Source organism: Euprymna scolopes, chromosome 16, assembly GCF_053919585.1.
Source record: "Euprymna scolopes isolate OS-2025 chromosome 16, ASM5391958v1, whole genome shotgun sequence".
NCBI classification, from domain to species: domain Eukaryota; kingdom Metazoa; phylum Mollusca; class Cephalopoda; order Sepiida; family Sepiolidae; genus Euprymna; species Euprymna scolopes.
In genome coordinates, this window is record NC_136497.1 from 148127322 (window position 1) to 148154519 (window position 27198).

The following is a 27198-nucleotide window of genomic DNA, read 5'->3' on the forward strand; positions in this document are numbered from 1 at the left end:
CTTGGTCTATAGAATTGTCATCCATCTATAGCTACATCCCCTCTTGTTTGGACTTAGAAATTTTTCACTTGAATACACGCTGAAAAGGCTTGGTCTATAGAATTGTCATCTATCTATAGCTACATCCCCTCTTGTTTGGACTTAGAAATTTTTCACTTGAATACACGCTGAAAAGGCTTGGTCTATAGAATTGTCATCTATCTATAGCTACATCCCCTCTTGTTTGGACTTAGAAATTTTTCACTTGAATACACGCTGAAAAGGCTTGGTCTATAGAACTGTCATCTATCTATACCTACATCCCCTCTTGTTTGGACTTAGAAATTTATCAATTGAATACAATCTGAGATGCCTTGGTCTATAGAATTGTCATCTATCTATAGCTACATCCCCTCTTGTTTGGACTTAGAAATTTTTCAATTGAATACAATCTGAGATGCCTTGGTCTATAGAATTGTCATCTATCTATAGCTACATCCCCTCTTGTTTGGACTTAGAAATTTTTCACTTGAATACACGCTGAAAAGGCTTGGTCTATAGAATGTTCATCTATCTATAGCTACATCCCCTCTTGTTTGGACTTAGAAATTTTTCAATTGAATACAATCTGAGATGCCTTGGTCTATAGAATTGTCCTCTATCTATAGCTACATCCCCTCTTGTTTGGACTTAGAAATTTTTCAATTGAATACACGCTGAAAAGGCTTGGTCTATAGAATTGTCATCTATCTATAGCTACATCCCCTCTTGTTTGGACTTAGAAATTTATCAATTGAATACAATCTGAGATGCCTTGGTCTATAGAATTGTCATCTATCTATAGCTACATCCCCTCTTGTTTGGACTTAGAAATTTTTCAATTGAATACAATCTGAGATGCCTTGGTCTATAGAATTGTCATCTATCTATAGCTACATCCCCTCTTGTTTGGACTTAGAAATTTTTCACTTGAATACACGCTGAAAAGGCTTGGTCTATAGAATTGTCATCTATCTATAGCTACATCCCCTCTTGTTTGGACTTAGAAATTTTTCACTTGAATACACTTTGAAAAGGCTTGGTCTATAGAATTTTCATCTATCTATAGCTACATCCCCTCTTGTTTGGACTTAGAAATTTTTCACTTGAATACACTTTGAAAAGGCTTGGTCTATAGAATTGTCATCTATCTATACCTACATCCCCTCGTGTTTTGACTTAGAAATTTTTCACTTGAATACAATCTGAGATGCCTTGGTCTATAGAATTCTCATCTATCTATAGCTACATCCCCTCTTGTTTGGACTTAGAAATTTTTCAGTTGAATACAATCTGAGAAGGCTTGGTCTACAGGATAGCCATCTATCTATACCTACATCCCCTCTTGTTTGGACTTAGAAATTTTTCAATTAAATACAATCTGACAAGGCTTGGTCTATAGGATTGCCATCTATCTATACCTACATCCCCTCTTGTTTGGACTTAGAAATTTTTCAATTGAATACAATCTGAGATGCCTTGGTCTATAGGATTGTCATCTATCTATAGCTACATCCCCTCTTGTTTGGACTTAGAAATTTTTCAATTGAATACAATCTGAGATGCCTTGGTCTATAGAATTGTCATCTATCTATAGCTACATCCCCTCTTGTTTGGACTTAGAAATTTTTCAATTGAATACACGCTGAAAAGGCTTGGTCTATAGGATTCTCATTTATCTATACCTACATCCATTCTTGTTTGGACTTAGAAATTTTTCACTTCAATACACGCTGAAAAGACTAAGTCTATAGGATTGTCATCTATCTATACCTACATCCCCTCTTGTTTGGACTTAGAAATTTTTCAAGTGACTACAATCTGAGAAGGCTTGGTCTATAGGATTGCCATCTATCTATACCTACATCCCCTCTTGTTTGGGCTTAGAAATTTTTCAATTGAATACAATCTGAGATGCCTTGGTCTATAGGATTGTCATATATCTATACCTACATCCCCTCTTGTTTGGACTTAGAAATTTTTCAATTGAATACACGCTGAAAAGGCTTGGTCTATAGGATTCTCATTTATCTATACCTACATCCAGTCTTGTTTGGACTTAGAAATTTTTCAATTGAATACAATCTGAGATGCCTTGGTCTATAGAATTGTCATCTATCTATACCTACATCCATTCTGGTTTGGACTTGGAAATTTTTCAATTGAATACAATCTGAGAAGGCTTGGTCTATAGGATTCTCATCTATCTATACCTACATCGCCTCTTGTTTGGACTTAGAAAGTTTTCAATTAAATACACGCTGAAAAGGCTTGGTCTATAGGATACTAATCTATCTATACCTACATCCATTCTTGTTTTTCAATTGAATACAATCTGAGATGCCTTGGTCTATAGGATTGTCATATATCTATACCTACATCCCCTCTTGTTTGGACTTAGAAATTTTTCAATTGAATACACGGTGAAAAGGCTTTGTCTATAGGATTCTCATTTATCTATACCTACATCCCCTCTTGTTTGGACTTAGAAATTTTTCAATTGAACACAATTTGAGAAGGCTTGGTCTATAGGATTGTCATCTATCTATACCTACATCCATTCTGGTTTGGACTTGGAAATTTTTCAATTGAATACAATCTGAGAAGGCTTGGTCTATAGGATTCTCATATATCTATACCTACATCGCCTCTTGTTTGGACTTAGAAATTATTCACTTGAATACACGCTGAAAAGGCTTGGTCTATAGGATACTAATCTATCTATACCTACATCCATTCTTGTTTTTCAATTGAATACAATCTGAGATGGATTTGTCTATAGGATTGTCATCTCCCTATACCTACATCCCCTCTTGTTTTTAATTGGAAATCCAGAATCACCACATTCTTTCACCTTTTCAATTTTTCACGGTATTAATTTTGTCTTAATTTTTTGTCTAAATCAGAGAAAATCATCAAACAAGATCAAAGAATAGCATTAAAAGCTTTCGATTAGATAGGAAAAATGAGAAATAACAGATGAATGATTCCAGAATCACCACATTCTTTCACCTTTGAGGACATGAAAATTTTCCAATTTTTAAAGATATTAATTTTGTATTTATTTTATGTCTGAATCAAAGAAAATCATCAAAAAATACCAAAGAATAGCATTAAAAGCTTTCGATTAGATAGAAAACATTAAAAATAACAGATGAATGATTCCAGACTGATTCCAGAATCACCACATTCTTTCACCTTTGAGGACATGAAAATTTTCCAATTTTTCAAGGTATTAATTTTGTATTTATTTTATGTCTAAATCAAAGAAAATCATCAAAAAGTATCAAAGAATAGCATTAAAAGCTTTCGATTAGATAGGAAACATTAAAAATAACGGATGAATGATTCCAGAATCACCACATTCTTTCACCTTTGAGGACATGAAAATTTTCCAATTTTTCAAGGTATTAATTTTGTATTTATTTTATGTCTAAATCAAAGAAAATCATAAAAAAATACCAAAGAATAGCATTAAAAGCTTTCGATTAGATAGGAAACATTAAAAATAACGGATGAATGATTCCAGAATTATTCCAGAATCACCACATTCTTTCACCTTTGAGGACATGAAAATTTTCCAATTTTTCAAGGTATTAATTTTGTATTTATTTTATGTCTAAATCAAAGAAAATCAGCCAAAAATATCAAAGAATATCATGAAAAGCTTTCGATTAGATAGGAAACATTAAAAATAACAGATGAATGATTCCAGAATAAAAAGTTTTAAGAAGGAACGAGCCAACCGAAAATCACGGCGAAAAAAGCCTTTTGTAGACATACACAAAAAGCGAACATACATACATACATACACACATTTTCACTATTATATATATATACATATATATATATTATTTTCACATTTGCTGCATTGGTTTAAGTGAGCAACCGAAATAATTGGACATTTTTAAATATTGAATTAATATATACTGGCGGGACCTTTTGAAATTCCACCACAGTATCTATCATGTATTGCGGCTGGGCATTCCGTGGACATTCGGCATGAATGGAGACCCCACAATGCTATACTGTAAAAGTATTCAATTAATTTGGTTAATGTAGTTTCAGAATATATCTGCTTATTAAAGTTAATCTTCAATATCCTTACAGGAGTCTGTGACGTATTTTCATTGTATGGACGCCGGCACGGACGGAAACCGCTCGATATCTATACCATCTTTAGACAGAACAGACACTAACCTTGGATTCTTCTCAGAAAAATAAAAAGGCATACTTGTTTTATTTATTTTTTACATTGCCTTTTCGGTGATCGGGAGATTCTATTTATTAAAGAGGAGGACAGAAGGTGATAACATATTACGAACATTAAATTAGCGTATCTTTATACTACTATCCTCTTTTTTTTGATAATTAAGATATCTCGATCGAATAATTTATAGTCTGGAAACCCTAACCCTAACCATATTATACAATAAAAGTATTTACCTAAGTAACCTAATTAAGATGTTGTGTTGCAGGGGACTCATATTGGGGACTTGTTACGGGTACATGTAATACAGGGACTCAGATGATGATAATGACGTTTATATACTGTTTACATCACGAACGATGACTGCGATAATTCTTGGAGGTTTCATATTAATACGGGCTGGGAGATGTATGATACAGCAGTTCTTAAACTCATTAGCGGGGAGGACACATAATCTTGGAAGGATTATACAGGAGTTCGCTACATTTACCTTTTCTGTTTGTGAATAATGCCGACACAAGACAAACTTACAAAACATAGTTGGTTTCTTTATTCTTCAATCGCGATTGGTGATGTCAGGAATTCCAGCCTTTTTGACTACATGGTTTACTTTTCTACCCTTCGCCTCTAAGGGACTCTCACTCTCCAACTGACAATCACCGTGTGTGATCTGCTCTGATTATCTCATCCTCATCAACTCTTGACTAACCAACTCTGTCTTCCAACTCTTCTAACTTCGAACCCTTAGATTCCTATATCGAGAAATCTCCCTTACTTATGATGTTAGAAGTGTGTTTTTCAAACGTGACTAATTTTCACATGGCTTTACATATGTTTGTCCAAACACACTTTTGGCAAACAAAAGAATCCTCAATTCTAATTCTAAACTATTTTTTAAACAATATATTTTTAATTTGCATTGTCTATTCTTTTAACTGACATATTTAATATTCCGATTTCTACAGGAATGGACAATCGACTCTTTCCGCCATAAACAATATTTAACTATTTCTAATAGAATTAACAATATTTAACTATTTCTAATAGAATTAATAATAGACTTAATTTCTAACATTCCCCAACCATTATCTTTAACACTAGCCTACAGGGTTCGATTCTAACCTTATCCTAACATTATTTTCACTTATCTAGTATGTTTTCTTACTTACATGATAAGGGACAGCCTTTTCATGTAATAAATGTAGTGTCAGAATATATCCGATTATTATGGTTTATCTTCAATATCCTCACAGGAGTCTGTGACATATTTCCTTTGTAGAGATGCCCGGCGGGAACGGAAACCACAGAATATCATTATACCATCTTTAGACAGAACAGATACTAAACTTAGATCCTAGCCAGAAGACTAAGAATATATATTTTAGTTTCACGTACTGCCCAAAAGCGACATCATTTTTATTTTATTTATTTTTTTACATTGCGTCTTCGGTGATCGGGAGAGTCTATTTATTAAAGAGGGGGATAGATGAAGAAAGCATACTACACCCATAAAATTAGCGTCTGTATACTATATCTATAAACTAATTTACTGTTCATAGTGCATTATCACATACTATCCTTCCTTTATATAAATAGGATATTTCTATCGAATAATTTATAATCTAGAAACCTTGTCTTTTATATATATATAAAAAAAAAACACCCAGTATTTTTGCTGATGAGGAGACTTTGTTTAAAAAAATTTATATATATAAATAATTATCCATGGCTTAATGTCTATCGCAATAAAAACATCGTTTCCGCAACGATTGTACAAATTATTGACTCTGTTGTTGTTCCTTCCTATGAAACAGATTTTTAATTTTTAATTCTAATTTGAATTTTAAATTATCAATCACATTACTAAATATTACAGTAGCTCTAGGATATTTGCCTATCGAGCTTATTATATATCTGAATTACAATTAAAATTTCATATATATATATATATATATATATGTTAAAATCTATGCATATATATATATGTATATGTATTAATTTGAATTTTAAATTATCAATCACATTACTAAACATTAAAGTAGCTCTAAGATATTTGCCTATCGAGCTTATTATATATTTGAATTACAACGAGCACTGTTCTTTTCTTGTATTTTTAATTAAATTAGTAATTTTACTATCACATTAAAATACACTCTGCTCTTTAGACTACTGTTCTAACTCCCTTTAAATATATATATATATATATATATATATATATATATATATATATATATATATATATATATATATATATATACTAGAAGGGGTGCCCGGCGTTGCTCGGGTGTTTGGAGGTGTATGCTGTGCAAAAAAAAGCAAAAAAACAAAAAAAAAATGGTTAATTTTTTAAAACTTTGACCCCTATTATGACCCCTTAAAATTTATAGTTTCTGGCTCAAATCACTTTATTAAGTTAGATCCAGGTTCAAGGAACCTATATCTAAAATTTCAAGTGTCTAAACCCAAAATTGTCGGAGGAGTTTGGTAGAGTTCTTAAAGGTCAAATCGTTGAAATTTGACCCCTTAACAGCCAAATTTCTGGCTGACACCCGTCCCATCGATTTTCCCAAATCTCAGTACCCGGTATTTCAAATTTCGAGTCTATAGACTAAAAATTGACAGAGTTATTGCGTAGGGAAATGTACACAGACAGACAGACAGACACGTTCACTTTTATAGATATATAGATAGATATATATACACGCTACCGCCATCTCAGCTTGTATATATAGGGTGTCCAAAAAGTCACTGAATTTCGTAAAACAATTTCACAATATACGTATACTTTCAATGCTATGTTTATCCATAGTATATTTCCTTAGATATTATCTGTAAAATATCTGAAATAGTAAAAAAAATAATCTTTAATGGTAAAATTACAAGACTTTTCAACCCTTCAACTTTTCGGACACGCTGTATAAAAGGCATTTTAGTCTTCATGTGTGCAAGGACGATCTTTATTGACTTCAAAACATTTAAGACGTTGTTTTTTTTTTAATTTTACACAAATGTACGGTCTGGATGTCAAAGACGTATCCCTGACCTGTACAAATAACGTCTACTCAATCTGTGTCATATAATGTTCCTTGTCAATTTCGGAAAATATACCTGAGCAGCCCCGTCTCCCTGTAGGAGATCATCAAGCGGCTATCCCTATTTTAAGAAATAAAATAAAGTCAGGACAATTGTGTTTTTATTCTTTTATTTGTTAAATAATCATTGAAAAAAACGTGTCGATAAAAACAACTGAAAATATTAATAAACAATTGAAATTTTATCATTTAATTACAACAAATATATCGAAGCATTCAAATATAAAGTTTTAAAATTCATTTTCAATAAAATATTTTCAGAATTTCAATTATCCTTTCTCCATCTTTTTCAAAACAAAAAAATACTTTATTTTGGAAAACAAACAAAAGTGGAGGTTTTTTTGATTGATTTATATTGACAGGGAGCAGACATTCTTGTGGACAACAAGAAAACACACCGTCGTAAGTACAATAAAATTGTCCAAACTCAGTCAAACTAAAATAAAAAAAAATATTTTCTTTTTTAAATGAATGAATTTTTTCGCCTTCCAAATTAAAGCATATCATTTCAGAACGATCCCAACTTGAACCCCAAAATTCCCCACTCGAGAAATCAACACGGATTCGTGGACAATATTTTGACTCACCCATTCCTTCATTTGTGGTGGTTTTAATTTCTATGCCTTCTTTAGTAAAGTGATGAATTGCGAAATCAAGATCACAAGTAAAAATTGTTTCTTTTTTTACACACACGGAATAAAATTCGCTTGTTGTTGGAACGATTTTTTGTATTTGTAAAAATGGATCATTTTCAATTCTTTTCAAAAAAATTAGTTTATTTTCTCCACTTCCACAAACAACAAATTCTTCACATGAAATTGAACACATGTCAACAGGTTTAAAATTTTGATTTTCTTTATCAGACAAAAGAAATTCACTCACAAATTGTCCGATTTCACTCATTTCAATTATTGATTTATTTTCATTATCACACAAAAAAATGTGAGCATCTTTTTCATTGATTAAAATAGTTCTGATATCTCGTGATTCTGGTCCAGGTAGAATCCATTGATTTTCTTTTACAAGTTTTTTTACAGAAATTGTTTTCCGAACACAAGACACTGATGGGATTTGTCGGTTGACCAATGGTTCCATTGCTTGATGCCACCAGTCAGGCAATGTGAAACAGAATTCACGTTTCTCAATCGGTCGCATCCATTTATGGTATCGTGATGGAAGTCTTGATGTCAATAGTTTTAATCCATAAAAGATCTCCCGGTCTTGGTGATCTTCACGAAACACGTGCTGTACATTCTGCAACCAGATTTCGATTTCTTTGAGAATTCTTGTATTTTTGTCAGTAATGTTGCTCCATATTTTAATTTCTTTTGCCGTTTCTTGTCTTATCTTTTCGCACAGATCCAAAGCATCAGACTTGGCATTTTCTATGATCTGTTCATATTTTATCCAAACATTCGCGCATTTAGATTCGCATTCACGATTTAATTTATCCATATATTTGAAACTATTTTCATTTGAAAACTGCAAAAATTCATTAAATTCATCCATTTCTTTCACCAGATTCGGGACTTGAGTTTTCCTTTTTAAAGCCTCATCTTTCAGTAATAATGGAGGCACGTTCATACATTTGCTGCTGCCGGGGTCAGTCGAGTGAGACTCGTAACATGCGTTGCAAAAACACATGTTACATTTGTTACAATACAATTCTACAGCTTTTCCATGCAACGGACATTCATTTCCCATGATCATTTCAATGGCATCCACTCTTCTCATTTCGTCCAAATTTTTTAAAATGTGTTCTTCTATAAATCGATTATGGAGTCGCTTACAATTAATGCAAAACGATTTCTCACATTGGATGCACCAAAAGTTTGCCATAGATGATTTGCCTTCTTCTAGACAGGAGTTACATTTCAATTTGGACAGCAATAATCGTCGTTTAAATTCATTGGCCAAAATAGGTGAAAGGGTCAAACTTTCGTCATTTTGAAATCTGTCACCACATTGCGGACATTTGCCTTCTGTCCCTCCATCTTCTAATGTGTTGCGGAAACATGATTCACACAAACTATGAAGACATGGTAAAGTCTTGGAAGTTTCGTTTAATTGCGATTCACATACAACACACTGGAAAAGTGTTCCATACTCTACAGACGCCATCGATGAAGAATAAAAATGCAAATCAAACTGAAAAAAAAAATACTCAAAAAATTATAATTTAACATATATACAAATTCATTGTCTAGGTTACAATATATATAAACATATATATATATATAAACATATATATATATATATATATGTATATATATGCATATATATGCATATATATACGTATATAATGGGACAACATATACAGAAATCATGAAAAGAGACTACATACATAATATAGAATATATAATACTGTATATTATATAACTATTATAATATATGTGATTACTTGTATATAATATACATAATATCTAAAATATTTATAGAATATGCATAATAATTTGTATATAATACATAAAAATATAATACGTAAAATATAATATGTATAATATCAATATAATACGATGTACACATACGTTAATATAATATTAATTATCTCCATATATTACATTTAGATTGCAGAAATTCCACTCTGCACCAAAGTAGCGTAGGTTTGCAGCAAATGTATTATGTCTAGAATATTAATCATTATCTTATGTAAATTTAGGACAGTATTTTAATACACAGTCGTTCTTATAAAATGCTACATTTCATCCTAGAAACAACATCATTTCTATTGCACCATCTTTAGAAGAAGTAGTTCCTTTTTTTTCCTCTAAATATCAAGTCCTTCTACCGACACCAGTCAACACCGGGAGGAAATACACATCTTTTAGAGATGTGGGGTTACGTCCTTCGTAACTGGATCATAAACAAAAAAAAATTAATAACACAAATACTATAACCGCCTCCCGGAAATTACCGAAACATTTCAAAGTGAACTATAATGTTTGACTCTAACCTTTAATCCTAACCAGAAATTGAGAGTTTAAATACTTCCTAATCCTCTTTACGTGTAATTTTGGAACCTATAAACTGTACATTTCCGACTATTATCACAATCTGTGTGTGTGTGTGTGTGCGTGTGTGTGTACGTTTCTGTTTAACCAGACTGAGCCACAGCAAGGCGTGTGCGGTACAGCTAGTATATATAATGTAATATATACGCTATATTATTCATAACATTATAAAACATGATAGGATGCAATATATATAAAATCATATATCATGGAAATATTATATATATATATATACATATATATACTAGCTGTACCCGGCCACGCGTTGCTGTGGCTCAGTTTGTTAAAATGGAACACATGTGAAAGTAGAGAAAAGTTTGATTCTTTTTTTTAAGAGAATGTACAAATTATTTTTTTTAACAGATGCTAAGAAAATAAACAGAAAAATACTTCCATCATTAATTATGCAAAAAAATAAATAAAATGTTGATTTAGTGTTTCAATATGCTTATAAATTACGATAAAACTTGCTGAGTATGCACTGTTTTACGGTTGTTGTAAAAATGGAACGGAAACTTAAATTTCGCTTCATTTTAATCTTTCTTAATTTTTTAATTGTGCCCCCCAAACGAATATAATCAAAACAGTAACATTCAACAATTGTACTTTATGTATATAAAACACAAAATATTTATTAAAAAAAAATTAAAAAAAAAAAAGTTAATAGGGAAAGGGAAATAATTCCATTTTTAAACGAAAAAGTCAGTTTACCTAACTTAATGTATTAATGCTATTTTTTTTAAGCAAGAAAAAAAAGGTAAATATCCAGATACGCTACTACAGAACTTCGACCACTGTAATTTGTTTTTTTATAGGTAATTGAGGTCGCTGACAACGAATCTGATAGTCAAACTTGGGGCAAATTTACCGTTTGCATGGTATTTACCCCTGAACCCACGAACTTCTTTCCACCATTTTGCAGCTTCCGTTTATGCTACGCGCATGCACGCTGTAGCATAAACGACGGCTTCACCAAGCAAACTACGTTGGGGGGAGGGGATTTTTTTTTCCAGGACATAGAATTTTCTAATTTTCAAAAATACATTATAGTGCTTTTTGGGTGGAAAATTTAAAATTAGCTGAAAAAGAAATAAAATAAGAAAAGGAAAGCACACCAAGTTGGAAATTTATCTTTTTTTTTTTTTACCTGGAACATCGAATTTTCAAATTTTCCGTAAGTAATGCACCGACATTTACCAATTAGAACACCATTTAACATTTTCCGAAGATTTTACTTTGTACATTGGGGGGGGGGTGTAATTATGGGGCGCGCGCGCCCCAACATCAGATTCCCCCCCCCCCAAACAAATTAGAGTGGTCGGTGGGGTTTGTATTACTGTACACATAGATTCGAAAAAGTTGTCAAAAAACAAATATATAACAAATAAATGTTATCAAAGGCAAGATAAGTTACTTTTCTACCAAACTGGATATATTTTTCGTGTTTTTATTCAATGTAACATATTGGGTTTGTATTACTGTACACATAGATTCGAAAACGTTGTCAAAAAACAAATATATAACAAATAAATGTTATCAAAAGCAAGATAAGTTACTTTTCTACCAAACTGGATATATTTTTCGTGTTTTTATTCAATGTAACATGTTTATTCAGCCCGAAAAACAGTGTTTACCGATGTATTGGAAAATTCAAGATGGCGTCTGATTCTCTCTTTTACACGGTAAGTTTGGGAAAAGGTGTTATAAATAAAAACACAGATAAAATACTGTTAAAAACTCGCTCAATATATGTTACCGTGACATAGGTTGACATATATTCGGCGGGTTTTTAATAGTATTTTGTATAGTTTTTTTATTTATAACACCTTTTCCCAAACTTACCGTGTTAAAGAGAGAATCAGACGCCATCTTGAATTTTCCAAGTCATCGGTAAACACTGTATGTTTTTCGAGCTGAATGTTGGGTTTGTATTACTGTACACATAGATTCGAAGAAGTTGTCAAAAAACAAATATATAACAAATAAATGTTATCAAAGGCAAGATAAGTTACTTTTCTACCTAACTGGATATATTTTTCGTGTTTTTATTCAATGTAACATTTTTATTCAGCTCGAAAACCATACAGTGTTTACCGATGTATTGGAACATTCAAGATGGAGTTTGATTCTTTCTTTAACACGGTAAGTTTGGGAAAAGATGTTATAAATAATAAACCGGATAAAATACTGTTAAAAACTCGCTCAATACATGTTACTGTGACATAGGTTGACATATATTCGGCAGATTTTTAATAGTATTTTGTATAGTTTTTTATTTATAACACCTTTTTCCAAACTTACGGTGTTAAAGAGAGTGTGAGACGCCATCTTGAATTTTCGAATACATCGGTACACACTGTATGTTTTTCGAGCTGTATAAATATGTTACATTGAATAAAAACACAAAAAATATATCCAGTTTGGCAGAAAAGTAACTTATCTTGCCTTTGATAACATTTATTTGTTATATATTTGTTCCCCCCCCAAAAAAAAACAAATTAGAGTGGCCGGTGTTCTGTAGAAGCGTATCTGGATATTTACCAAAAAATAATATATATTTAGGTTTGGCTATAAATTCCTAAACTCATTTCACCTTAAATAATTTAGGTGACTGAAATAGGAATCTAATTGAATCTTTAATTTCCTGAATAGTATCCGATAATTAATTTTTCTTCGAGTTATATCGAATACATTAATACGGACTTTAGGGCGTTTTTCGTAATGTTACTGTAAAAATTATTTTTTATTGTTACAAATTACGATGCTTTAAAAAAAGCAAAAATAAATTCTTGCGTTTTTTATTTACTACTGAAAACCATAACTTTAGTAAAGGTATTTTTTGTTTAAACAAAATAAAACATTTTTACTAAGAGTTAAGTAAAAATAATTAGTTCATTATATTCTGCGATCATTATTTGAAAAATACTGCAATTTTCATTAAAATTCGTTAATTTCCTGATTTTTGGTGAATTTTTAAGTAAAGGGAGGAGTCAAAATGTGTATACACTTTGAGCGTCGTCATTCATTTTGAGACCACGTGTGGTTAATTTAAATATCCAGTTTGGCAGAAAAGTAACTTATCTTGCCTTTGATAACATTTATTTGTTATATATTTGTTTTTTGACAACTTTTTCGAATCTATGTGTACAGTAATACAAACCCAAACTTCGGAGGTTGGAATCCCCCCCCCCCACCTAAAATGTACATGGAAAAATCGATTTTATAGCGAGATTTAAGAATGGTTAGTCGAAAAAAAGGTGAAAAACAAAACAAATAATCAATAAATAATTGTTACCAAAGGAAATAAATGCTACTTTTTTTTACTTACATTGAATATTTTCAAGCGCTTTTGTGGGTGCCAAATACCTCCAGATTTTCTAGAATTTCCCGCTAGATTGTAACCGAAATCTCCAGATATAGCAGGAAAACCGCTAAATTGTAACACTGGTCACGTGACAGGAAGTGGTAATAAATAATTGTACCTAAATAAAAAAAATGACCTCTCGGTAAAAAGAAATCCACCTATTTATCATAGAAAAATTAAGTAGAATGTTATAATTAAAAAGAAATATATAAAAACACACATTGATATAGTAAACATATTATACCAAAACGTGGAAGCCATCCGTCCAGTGGTTTTTTAGACAATTAATTCCGAACGAACCAATATTTACATTTTTATATATATATATATATATATATATATATATATATATATATATATATATATATATATAGAGAGAGAGAGAGAGAGAGAGAGAGAGAGAGAGAGAGCAAATGAGGGTGAAACTCGAGTTTTGGAGTTTTGGAGTCTGTACATTTTTCACTGCAATGACTCTGGACCTTGGACATGGGTCTAACTTAATAACTTGATTTGAGCCCAAAATAATAAATGTTAAGTGGTCATAATAGGGGTCAAAGTGTGAGCTCTGCGGTGTCTAGCAAATTACTCTGGTCTAAACATTTGAAATTTGACATAAAGGGTATTCAGAGATAGGGCGGTTTATGTTGAAAATGTTTAGTTACCAATATATAAATGCATGTATGTATGTATGTATGTATGTGTTTGGGTATGTGGGTAATCTGCTACCTCAGGGAGATGAACGCCTCTGCCTTGCATTATTTCAGGTCACCCTTGGGCAAGGTGTAGTACCTGTTAGCCTCCCTCTCAAGTTCTGGAGGGTTACTATATTGTGAGAACTAGGGATATATAAATACATATGCATGTTTGCTTGCTTATGTGTATGTGTGTGTATATGTCCAGCTGCCGGAGAGGTTAAAACTCTGTGATAATAAAACATGCCCACTATGCCACTGCTCAGTCATCTCACTATTTCAGTTTGTCACTGTGCAACCAGTGGTAGGGTGCGAGAGGGTACAATATGTGTAGCACAAGCATGTTGTGTCGCGATCTTAATGTGCAGATATCTTTCGCCGAGAAAAAAAAAAAAGAAAGTAAAAGTCCTATGGCGATAGGTGAGTGGCGACATGCACAGGCTTAGCGGGCTGGAAGTGCATAGCTGCAAATCTGCACATAGGCGGCCAGTAAATTATCTAACATTGTCGACTAAATCGCTTACAGGGTGGAAGCAACTTCGGCGGATGATCTGGCGGCTGAACAGCCTTTTCTAGGGATACACTGCTCACCCTTGAATTTGGGAAGGGTCTAGAAAAAGTGACCTACCCTTTTATTAGCTGGTCGGCTTCCTGCAGTTGGCGGCTGCTCTATATTTGCAGGAGAAACAAGATAAAGTTGGAGAAAAATAATAAACAAGGAAAATCAAAATTTTATCAGGAGAGGAATAACCTGACTGTTTCTATGTGGAATGTGAGAACTTTGCTAGATGTCCTGGATAGTGAAGGACCTGAGCGTAAGACAGCTATTGTTGCAAAAAAGTTTGCTAGGTACAGCATAGATATTGCAGCATTGTCTGAAACACGATTGAATGGTGAGGATCAATTGGTGGAAGTGGGCTCGGGATACACCTTTGGAAAGGAAAGCCATCGAGGCTGAGACGAGAGGGTGAAATTGGCTTTGCAGGTCGTTCTGATTTAGTGAAGAAGATTGAACAGCCAATCTGTGTAAGTGACAGAATTATGATGATGTGCTTCCCTCTTGCACACAGTAGGTATATGACAATTTTATCTGTGTATGCCCCTACCATGGGTCATGATGAAGACACCATCACAGCGTTTCACCGAGATCTCAGTCGTACCATTTCCTCTATTCCTTTATCTGAGAAGATCTTACTCATGGGTGGTCTAAATGCAAGTGTTGGCAAGGATCATCACACCTGGGACTCACTAGGCCGGTTTGGTGTAGGTAGGGTCAACAGTAATGGTCTGCATCTTCTCCATCTATGCACTCAGTTTGACCTTGCTATCTGTAACACTTTCTTCAGCCACAAAGACGTCCATAGGTTTACCTGGACCCATCCTCGTGAAAAGCTTTGATCCGTAGTCAATTCTGCTGATTTTAATGGGTCGTGGGCGTATTTTAAAAATAGAATCTATGAAATAAGTGTAGATGTTCTTGGCTTCCGCAAATCTAAACATCAGGATTGGTTTGATGATAATGATTCTGAAATTACTCAACTCTTAAGTGCTAAAAATGAGTTGCACCATAAGATGTTGTCTGCCTCTCATGGAGGCCGAGAGTCCCTCCGACAGTCACTTAAAGCAAACAAGGGTATTCTCCAAAAGCGACTCCTTCAAATGAAGAATCAGTGGTGGGCTAAACTCGCCAACCAAATCCAAATGGCTTTTGATTGTAAAGACCTGAAACGCATGTACCATTTGCTTAAAAAAAGATTTTGGTCCTCAAATACTATCTACATCTCCCCTACTCTCAAGTGATGGAATTGCCCTTATAAAGGATCCTAACAAGATTCTCCTTTGTTGGACCGAGCATTATTCTGATCTCTTTGACAACCCCTCTAATATTGATGAGGACGTCATCAATTAATTTTTATCACAACAGAAGCTTATCCATGAAATGTCTGTGTTCCCATCTGAGAATGAAATTAGAGATGCAATCAAGGAAGTTAACATTGGGAGGGCTCCAGGGCTTGATGGTATTCCTGTGGAAGTCCTCTTACATGGGGGTGATAAAATTGTTGATGAAATTCTTCATCTTATCACTGATGTCTAGAGGGGTGTTCCCGTCCATCAGGATTGGGTTGATGCAATTCTTATATCACTGTACAAGGGAAAGGGGCCCAGGACCGACTGTGGAAGTTATCGTGGGATACGTTTGTTGGAAGCAGTTGGCAACGTATTTTGATATGGTGAACAGAAGTGCTCTATGGATAATTCTGGGGAAGTTGGGATGCCCACCTCAATTTCTACGATTACTCAGGGAGCTCCACACTAATATGAAGGCTCGACTGAACTTCAACGGATGCCTGTCGGAACCCACATTGGTTGACAATGGTGTGAAACAGGGTGATATCCTAGCACCTACACTTTTTTCAATTTATTTTGCAACTTTGTTATCGTATGCCTTTAGGGAATATTCTCTAGGTGTTTGTTTGTGTTTCAGGACCACAGGTAGAGTCTTTGATCTTCGTCGTTTTCATGCTTCTACAAGGACCTTTCAGCACCTGGTTCGTGAATTGCTTTATGCGGATGACGCTGATCTTGTGGCTCATGGTGAGAGGGATATGCAGGGATCTGTTTTCGGGGGCCTGTGCATCTTTTGGGCCTAGTATTAGTCTTAAGAAGACTAAAGTCATATTCACACCTCCACCCGGTGGAACCAAAATATTTTTGTCAACAACCAGAGACTTACCGTGATTGACACATTTGTGTATTTGTGTAGTACTCTCGCCAGAGATGGAACCCTGGATGCTGAGGTCAACTATAGGATACAGCGTGCCACTAAGGCTTTTGGTGGCTTAGAGAAGCGAGTATGGTCTGACAGGGGTATAACTATTCATACAAAGATCAGTGTCTATCAATCTTGTATTTTACCATCCCTGCTTTACATTTCTGAGGCCTGGACAACTTATGGTAGACACATGAAAGTCATGGAGAGAGTGCACCAGAAATTACTGAGACACATTCTGGGCATCAAGTGGACCACTTTTATATCTGATGTGGATGTTCTTATGCGGGCTGATATACCTTGTATCAAGAAGTTGATTATACGCAACCAGATGAGGTGGGCTGGACATCTGACAAGGATGGACGACGATAAAATGCCAAAGCGCCTGTTCTATGGTGAAATTACACAAGGAAAGCGTCCACAACATAAACCGAGGAAACGCTTTAAGGATAATATCAAAGATAATCTTAAAGCTCTTGGTAGTGACGTGTTCAGTTGGGAAAGTGCTTCCAATGATCGTAAAAAGTGGCGCTCCTTAGTCTATCATGGCTGTGTGATAGTTTTGAGAAGAAAAAATATGAGCATGCAAAAATGAAGCATGATATCAGGAAAAAAATCTGTCAGATATATCAGGTCTGTCGGAGGATTTCATGCAGAACCACACCTGTGATTTATGTGGTAAAATGATTTTATCCAGGGCTGGCCTAGCTAGCCACAAGCGTTCACATGGAGATCAATCTTTCTTTGATGGGGGAAACTTTGCAGGGCACAGATGTTCTGTTTACTCTCTGGTCTGTAAATCGAGTGGAGACCTGAAGCGTCATATGGCTACCTGGTGCTATCGCGGTAGTTATTCCCAGTGGGAATTATCGATATTGGATGAAATAACACAGAGGTGGAGAGAGAGCGAAGAAAAGTGTCCGATCCGCTTGGCGTATCTCTCGATAAGAAAGAGTTTTTTTCCTTCAAACTGGAAGCTGTCTGATTTTCTAAGGGGAGAGAAAGGATCAATGCACTGCACCCCTGATTGGTCAGTATGTGGCCAAATACACAGGGGAGAGGCATTGACTTGCGAAAGAAAAAAGTTCCATTTGTTTCTGCTACACCTGTACCTCTACAAAGCCACCATTCGCCCATGCATAAAGTATTGTTGCCACATCTGGGCTGGTGCATCTACCACTTGTCTCTCCCTATTAGATAAAGTCCAAAAAAGAGTTGTCAATCAAATCCGTCCCACTTTATCAACTAAGCTCCAGCCCCTGTCTCATCACCGCAATGTTGCATCACTGTGCCTGTTTTACAAATATTTTAATGGAATGTGTTCTGATGAACCCGTTTCACTTGTATCCCCATATACGTATATATCTCTGACAAACCCGCTTAGCAACAAAATCTCACTCCTTCACTGTTGATGTCCTTCAGTGCCAGAGAGCATGTGAGTAAAAATGAATAAATAAATAAATAAATGTAATGTAAATAAACATATTGTTAATCTTTTCTAGGCATGGTCCTAAATAGTAGGCTGTTATGTCCAAGTGGCGATATTCGCCCATGCATAGAGTATTGTTGCCACATCTGAACTGGTGCATCTACCACGTTTCTCCCTCTTCGATAGGCCCCCCCCCCAAAAGAGTCTTTGTCAACGAATCTTCAACTCCTATCCCATCGCTGTAATGTGCCTTTTTACAAGTATTTTAATGGAATCTGATGAACTTGTTGCACTTGTGCCCCTTGATGTACATATTTTCGACAAACCCACTTAGCAACAAAATCACACCCCTTCACTGTTGAGGTCCCTAAATACCAAAAAGCTTTCTACTCTAATAGTTTCTTCCTTTGAACAGCTAGATTTAGAATCTCCTTCCTGCTTACCTGCTTTCCTCACTTTATTTATATGCAAATGTAATGTAAATAAACATCTTGTTAATCTTTTCTAAGCATGGTCCTAAATTGCTGTTATGTTCAAGTGGCGATATGCCTTATTAGGGGTGAATATGAGTAAAAAAAAAAAATTAATAAAAAAGATTTATTCCACTTATTTGATTTGCTTAAAACTCAACAAGAAAAAGACCTGCCATATAGTAGATTACACTGTCCCAACGTGAATATAAAAGCAGCAGAAAACGAAGCAAATTCAAAGAGCTTAATGGTATATGGAACAGAAAACAAACTATAGTCATGCCAATAATATGAATAGCATTTTCAACAGTTTTTTTTACATAGGCATCACCACATTATCAAGGCCAAGAGGCCACTCAAGGATAAGGGTTAAAGAGTGTACAGTAGAAATTGGACAATATAGTAATCATTAGTAATGAAAATTTGGTAAATTTGATAACATATGGAACGGCTCATCAAGAACTTATTTACGTTAGACTTGAACACAATCATATTGTAGTCAGCCGGAAAGCAGGAAAACGGAAGACAATTCCACAGGCGTGCAGTTCTAAGAAAGAAGCTTTGTTCATGGAATCTACGTTTAGGTTTAGGCACAGATAAAGAGTGGGGGGAATTATTGATAGTGTTTACAGCTAGACGAGTGTTTCTTGTGAAAGTTTGGCGAGGGGGGACCATAGATTGAAGCTCAGTCGAACACTTTCTATGAAAATAACGATACATCAGAGACAAACTCGCAACATCTCTTCTGTGAGATAGAGGTTGCAAGGAGGAGAAAAGGACATCTCCTACGAGGCTACGAAGTCTATTTTGAACTATATCAAGGCAGGACAAGTCCTTTCTAGCAGCTCCTGCCCAGATGTGGCAACAGTATTCCATCCTTGGACGTATCTGGCTCTTATATAGATAGAGAATAGCATCAGCAGTGAGATATCTACCGGATCGATAGAAAGATCCCACCATTTTTCCAGCGGCCTTGGCAACAGATTTGATGTACGTGTTCCATTTAAGATCAGGAGTAATGGTCAAGCCCAGAAAACTTGAGGCCTCCTGAAGACGAGAGCCATTCATTTTAATTGATGCCAGATGTGGATCAGAATGTTGATGATGTAAAAAGAGAAGCTTGGTTTTAGATGCATTAAAAGTAACCAGCTACTCCTTTCCCCATTGTACTACGTGCTCAAGATCAGAGGAGAGCGAATTGGAGAGAACTTGGTCGTTTACTATCTTAGATGTGCTACCATAAATGGTAGTGTCGTCAGCATAAATGTCTACAAATGATGTAAGGATGTGATTTGGAAGATCATTAATGTAGATCAGGAAAAGAGTTGGGCCCAGGATGGACCCCTGAGGGACACCCGCATTAATACTGTGAGTTTCAAAAACTATGAAACCCCCCCCAAAACTAGAAGAAATTCTGATCAAAGGAAAGACTGACACCATACACTAATGAAAACAACTGAATTCTTCAGGATAATCGTTGAGTCTAACTCACATAACCAGGTGATGCTGACCAATCACAGGTAAGTTGAAAAAGAATAAAACAGAAAGAACATCACACGAACCCAAGGAAAACAAGACGGATAGAAATCCCATAATAGATTAATTAGATTTATTTGTCGTTTAATTACTCCATTATACAGCAGTCAAATTGTATTAATCATGTCGCAAAATTATTCAAGTATAAACAGCTTAGACAGAGTTGTTCCCCTTTTTAATAATTCCTAGAAATAGTAAAAGTTATTCAATTAAGCATTACCACATATCAATTTAATTAAGAAATTACATAGCAGCTAAATATTTTCTCATTTGGTTTTATAGTCAACAACTCAAAAGCTTACAAAATAGTAGACTGTGTCATCCCTGTGTGACATGAAAAAACACACACAGCAATTACAGAAAGCTTAAGAATATATGGAACATATAGCAAACTATAATCATGTCAACAAGTATTCGAAACAATTTCTAAAACAATAGAAAAGACTATAAGCAATTCTAATCAAATAGGATATTGACATGATACAAAAGATGGCACTGATGAAAACAGATGACATCTCCAGGAAAATTGTTGACTGAAAGCTAAGACACATAACTAGCAACAAAATCTCACCCCTTCACTGTTGATGTCCCTAAATTTCAGAAAGCTTTGTATTCTGATAATTTCTTCCCTCGAACAGCTAGATTTTGGAATTCCCTTCCTGCTGCCTGCTTCCGTGGCTGTACTGCTATGCAGAAGTTTAAATGTAACGTAAACAAATATTTTGTTAATCTTTCCTAAACATGGCCCCAAATAGTAGCCGCTTATGTCCAAGTGGCGATATGTTTTTTAAGGGGTGATTGTTGTTGTGGTTGGTTGTTTTTGTTTTACGGCATATCAACCCTTTTCAGGTTATTTAATGATGAATCCAGTGATCTGGAAGAAAAATTTTTTAATAGAATATATTTGTTTTCTTTTTTCAAATCAGTTTCTATTTAATCCATAGTTGGGACCCTAATAGATACTACCACTCCGGATCAGAGTGGACCTGGGAGCAATGGCAATTAAGAGGTGGCTACACACTCCCCAAAGCCCACAAGCTGGGACCTCACCATCGGATATAGTTTAAGGTCATATCCAGAACTCGTGAACATGAGTAATATATATATATATATATATATATATATATGTACATATTATAATAATAAAAATATATATACATATTATTATTATAATATATATTATATTATTATTATAGTAATATATATGCATATTATAGTAAAAATATATATATATATTATAGTAATATATATATATATATATATATGTATAATATATATATATATATTATTATTATTATTATTATTTTTATAGTAAAAAAATAATCATAACAGCCCCTTTAAGAAACTCGTTTCTTATCGTTGAACACTTCAGTTGAATTAAATCGGTGAATTTAGCTCTTATGCATGGATCATCGTATAACGATTTGATCACTGTCTGCCTGACGTAAAGAACATTTAAAATTAAAATGTTTAAATTCAACGTTATTTCACACGGTTAACGGTAGCCGAACGGATACGGTCTTTGCTAATCGAGCCAGGGATGGCTCGTGTTGCCGAGTTCGAATCTGTAGACTGGTGTCAATCGTGACACCCTGCACTGAAGATTCCCGAAAGGATGAAACACTAGTGTCTGTAGGTATTTAATTATTATAGTAAATATATATATATATATATATATATATATATATAATGACCTCGTATCGATTACATGTATACGACAAAGACTCATCGAAAATAACAATATAACCTTTGTTTTAATTGTAAGATAAGTTAAACATAAAAATACTTATTTCTCTTAGAAAAAAAACACTTTCGCTTATTATCTTCTTGTAAATTGAAAAGATTTCACGGAAAATACAGTTTTATAATCTATAAATATGAGAATGCGTGTGTGTATATATGAGGACACCTCTCAACCTATATACTCCACGAATTTTTATCTACATACTTTAAATTTGGTATATAGGGTGTTCAGATATGTGGAAAGCTTTCTAATCCGTTTTCATCGGGGGGACGGGAAAAAGGGCTACGAAAGGTCCAGATTGAAAAATTGGTACTTGCGTATCATCAGACATTTATCTGTTTTTCACTGTTTCACGACTGCGCATGCGCGACTCGTTCACATGTCAGCTTCTTTATGTTATGTCCTTAAATGCCAGAAAGCTTTCTATTCTAATAGTTTCTTCCCTCGAACAGCTAGACTTTGGAATTCCCTCCTTGCTTCCTGCTTCCGTGGATGTACTGATATGCAGAAGTTTAAATGTAACATAAACAAATATCTTGTTAAATCTTTCCTAGACAAAGCCCCAAATAGTAGCCCCTTACGTCCAAGTGGCGATATCATAAACAAATATGGTCGCTACATTATATCACTACTAGTATTTTTGCAATATCCTGAAAATTAGTTGCCAGCCCTAATTTTAAATGCGATATTCGTTTTCAGCACACTTGAAAACTCCTTGAAAACAAGTTTTTAAGGTAGCTTCTGTATTGGTTTAATCATGTAAATTTTATCAAACTAAAAAAAGGAAAACAAAAAAATAAATCGCAGCAATTTTTTTTACTGGTTGTCCGACTCGAACTCAGACCTTACGATGTACATGAAAACCAGATTTCTTTTACGGGGGAGGGGGGGGGAATGACAAAGAAAATATCAGAAAAAGGTGAATGGAAAACAAAAAAAAAACGTAAACGATCCAAACAAGAGACAGGAGTATACTATAAAAATATTCCTATTAAACGCTAAAGATAAAAAAAAAGGAAGGAAGAAAATATCTGTGTATGAACGAATTGCTTGAAATAGCGACACGTACTTGACCTTTGCTGAAGTATTTTAATTTATATATATATATATATATATATATATATATATATATATATATATATATATATATATATATTGGGTATTAATCGAAATGGTCCATATACAACAATTTAAGTGAAAGTATATATACGCGGTGACTATATATATATATGATGAAAATAATAGTATTCCCACAAAATAGAGAAATAAAAAGGAACAAATCGTATTATGTGTTCATCAACGTTTCGTCTTTATTTCGTCTTATATATATATATATATATATATATATATATATATATATATACGGAGGGAGAGAGAGAGAGAGAGTGAGAGAGAGAGAGAGAGAGAGAGAGAGAAACAAATTCCGAAATTAAATGACTTCTAAAAAATAATTTAAACCACGACGTCCTTATTTTTATTCTTTAGCAGAAGTTTGGAATTGAAACCGATTTGTAACTACCCCACCCCTGACGATCCCCCCCCCCCAAGTTATTATTTAAAAAAACATTCTTAACACGGAGGGCGTTTTGTAATTATTCTGTACTTTCACCTAGCAATTTAATAAAATAGAAACATATCATAAACTTAAATTTAACCTGAAAATTAGTACGGTAACATAAGTGCATATAAGGACCTAAACAAACTTAGGAATTTCATCTTATATTTTATCCAGATGAAAAAAAAAACAAAAGATTCAAGTAAAGTGAATTCCAAAGGTTATTTTTTACTTTCTTTCCAACTTAACACTCACCTTTAATTGGCGACTTTTATGGATTTTCAAGTATGCTGAAAACGAATATCACATTCAAATTCGGGGCAGTTTTCTAGATATATTGACATTTTATCCGATGTAGGACTTAATAAATGTAAGTGACATTCGCCATTCTTAACATAGGGAGGGGGAGGTGTTTCATAACACGCATGCACACATTAGTACTAGTTCAGTTGGGAAGACACATGGCCACCAGTGAAAACACAATGGATTACATTGTATATAATCTTAATATCTAAAAAACTGCTGATCTGCCTCAAAATTTAAATGTGATATTCGTTTTCAGCATTCCCCAAAACTTTTTAAGTCGTCATTTTAAACGGTGACTATTGAGTTGGAAAGAAAGTAAAAACAAATAGCATTTAAACAATGGTGTATAATATATATATATATATATATATATATATATATATATATATATATATATATATATATATATATATATATATATATATATTTAAGTCTGGAACCATTTTACAATAAAATATTATCGTAAAAAAGGGGGTTAATTTCTTTTATTATAATCGTCCTCCTTTCCTTTTGGAAAAATAAAATGAAAGAAAATGTAAAAAAAAACAAACAAACCAAAAACTAAAAAAAAAAGTAAATATATCGACAAAAAACGAAATGACCTCAATTTTGAACCGTATTTTTTTCTTTCCATATTAAAACAAAAGATACAAAAAGATGAATCAATATTGTTTCTATTGTGAAAAAAATATAATTTAAAAAATAATGTAATATTTGGAAATAAGATTTTACTTACAATTTATCTTTTGTAAATGTTTTTTTTAACTTCAAGAAGAAAAACGTTTGAGTTGTTGAATTGCTGGAAAAGTTGCTAAAAGTGAAACAAAGTTAGTGAAAAAAGGTGTGACGTCAGACAATTTTGAAGCAATTTGATTGGTTGATTTATAAATAGTACTGGGGCTTTCCGTGAAATCTTTAACTTATTTGAAACCAATAAGTGGAAAATACATGTTTTCGTTCATTTAAATCAAGTTTTGTTTTTGTTTTTTTAACTTTCACCCCAAACAAGTCACAGTGCCACTTTGATGTAGGGGGCTACTATAAATTGTAGGGACATTATGAAGGGAGATGACCTGCATGTTCACAAACTACATTTGAACTTCTGAATGTCAGTACATTGGGAAAGCAATTCCGGGGAAGAAACTATTGGAGGAGAAGGTTTTCTTACACCTAGGGATCTCTACTGTGTAGGGGTGTGATTTAACTGCTTGTCGGGTTTGACGGAGGTATTTACGTCGAGGGAGTACCAGTGCTTGTAGTTACTCAGAGCATTCGCCATTAAAATACTTGTAGAACAAGCAGAGGGATGAAACATTTCGTAGATGGGACAGAGGCTGATGCTTAGATGACAGTTCAGGGCCTATTAGGTTGGCGACTCTCTTTTGAACCTTATGTAGGAGTGAGAGACTAGTAGCAGATACACCACACAAATATGACAACAATAGCTTAAGCTTAGATGACAGTTCAGGAGCTATCAGGTTGGCGATTCTCTTTTGAATCCTATCCAGGAGGGAGAAATTAGTAGCAGACGCCCCATCCCATATATATATATATATATATATATATATATATATATATATATATATATATATATAAAATATATATGACGATTAAGCTAAACTGAATATTCGCATAAGCCTCACGAATCCTACAGTGGATGAAACGCAGAATATTCAGTGTAGCTTAATCGCCATATATATTTTATAAATTACTAACTAGCTCTACCTACGTATTGAGCACTTTTGAAGTAAATACTTAAAGTTTACGCATAAATCTATACTTTCGTATATTAAATTTGTGTGAGTAAATGAAGTAGTTATATATATATATATATATATATATATATATATATATATATATATATATATATATACTAGCATGGGTGCCCGGCGTTGCCCGGGTGTTTGGAGGTGTATGCTGAGCAAAAAAAAAGGGGGTAATTAGCGATACCTCATGGAAAGGTAGAGTTATTTAAGCAACGCGTCGCAACGATTTTCTTTTACGTATTTTTCTTTTATTGTCAGGTTCGAACACAAACCTTACGACGTAGATGAAACTGCACCGTTTTGTCTGAAAGAGATCGGAGGAAAAACAAAAAAAAAAAAATGTAAATACCGAATTAAAGAGGGAATTCATTTCATAAACTATACTGGTAAATAAACAATTAAATGTTTTATTTCGAAATAAAATGCCGAATTTAAATCACTTCTCCAAAATCATAAAACAGTCAAACTGTTTTTTAATAATTGGCAGAAGTTCCCATCAATTTGAGGATAAACAGCAGCTAAAAAAAAACAAAACAAAACAAACAAACAAAAAAATAAAAATAAAAACTCCGGATTAGTATCGGTGATATCGTTTCAAATACAGAAACAAACATTTTTTTTTAAATTTTTAATATGCACCGGCTATAAAGTCCGGATCACTTTTACAAATAAAAAAAAAATACACTCGTGAAAAAAAAAAATCGATATTAATTTATTAATAAAAAAATACAATCCTAAAAATGCATGTGATGTTTTGAAATAAGGTTTTACTTACGGGTTGTCGTCTTAAATGGATTATGCCTTTGGTTCAAGATCAAAGTGTAGTATCTGTTCTTCAGATGCTAAAATTCAATTTCTTGTTCTCTGTTAGTGGAAGAGAAATCTTTCACGACTGAGACAAATTTTATTTTTTGTTCCTTTTCTCCACATTAAAAAACGACCCTGGTGTCTAACTCTGTCCCGTGGGGAGGCAATGCAAATAGGTACAAGTTTGACAGGTTGAATTGCTGAAAAAAAAAATACAAGTAAAAACAGGTCAGGTAAACACGTGTGACGTCACATAATTTCGAAGCAATTTGATTGGATGATTTATAAATAGATAATGAAACTGAGTTTTTCTGTGAAATCTTTTTAACTTCCTAGATCATAATAAGCAAAAGATATGTTTTTTTAAAATTCTATTAATTAAAAAGGACTAAAATAATTTTTTAAATGTTTATATATTTTTATCTACT

General features: G+C 33.6%; 1 protein-coding gene across 3 annotated transcripts; it reads right to left on the reverse strand.

Annotated features, from left to right (window-relative positions):
* Positions 1-7413: 7413 nt before the first annotated feature.
* LOC145296155 (uncharacterized) lies at positions 7414-26974 on the reverse strand. 3 transcript variants are annotated; one of them, XM_080142359.1, is made up of 4 exons: positions 26739-26974; positions 24934-25008; positions 13660-13813; positions 7414-9468 (listed from the first exon to the last, which is right to left on the reverse strand). In XM_080142359.1, the coding sequence occupies exon 4, from the start codon at positions 9439-9441 to the stop codon at positions 7564-7566; it is 1878 nt and encodes a 625-aa protein (XP_079998485.1). In that variant the 5' UTR covers positions 9442-9468; positions 13660-13813; positions 24934-25008; positions 26739-26974; the 3' UTR covers positions 7414-7563. The 3 variants fall into 3 exon arrangements, with proteins under 3 accessions (XP_079998485.1, XP_079998486.1, XP_079998487.1); XM_080142360.1 differs by lacking the exon at positions 24934-25008; XM_080142361.1 differs by lacking the exon at positions 13660-13813.
* Between the last annotated feature and the right edge of the window lie 224 nt (positions 26975-27198).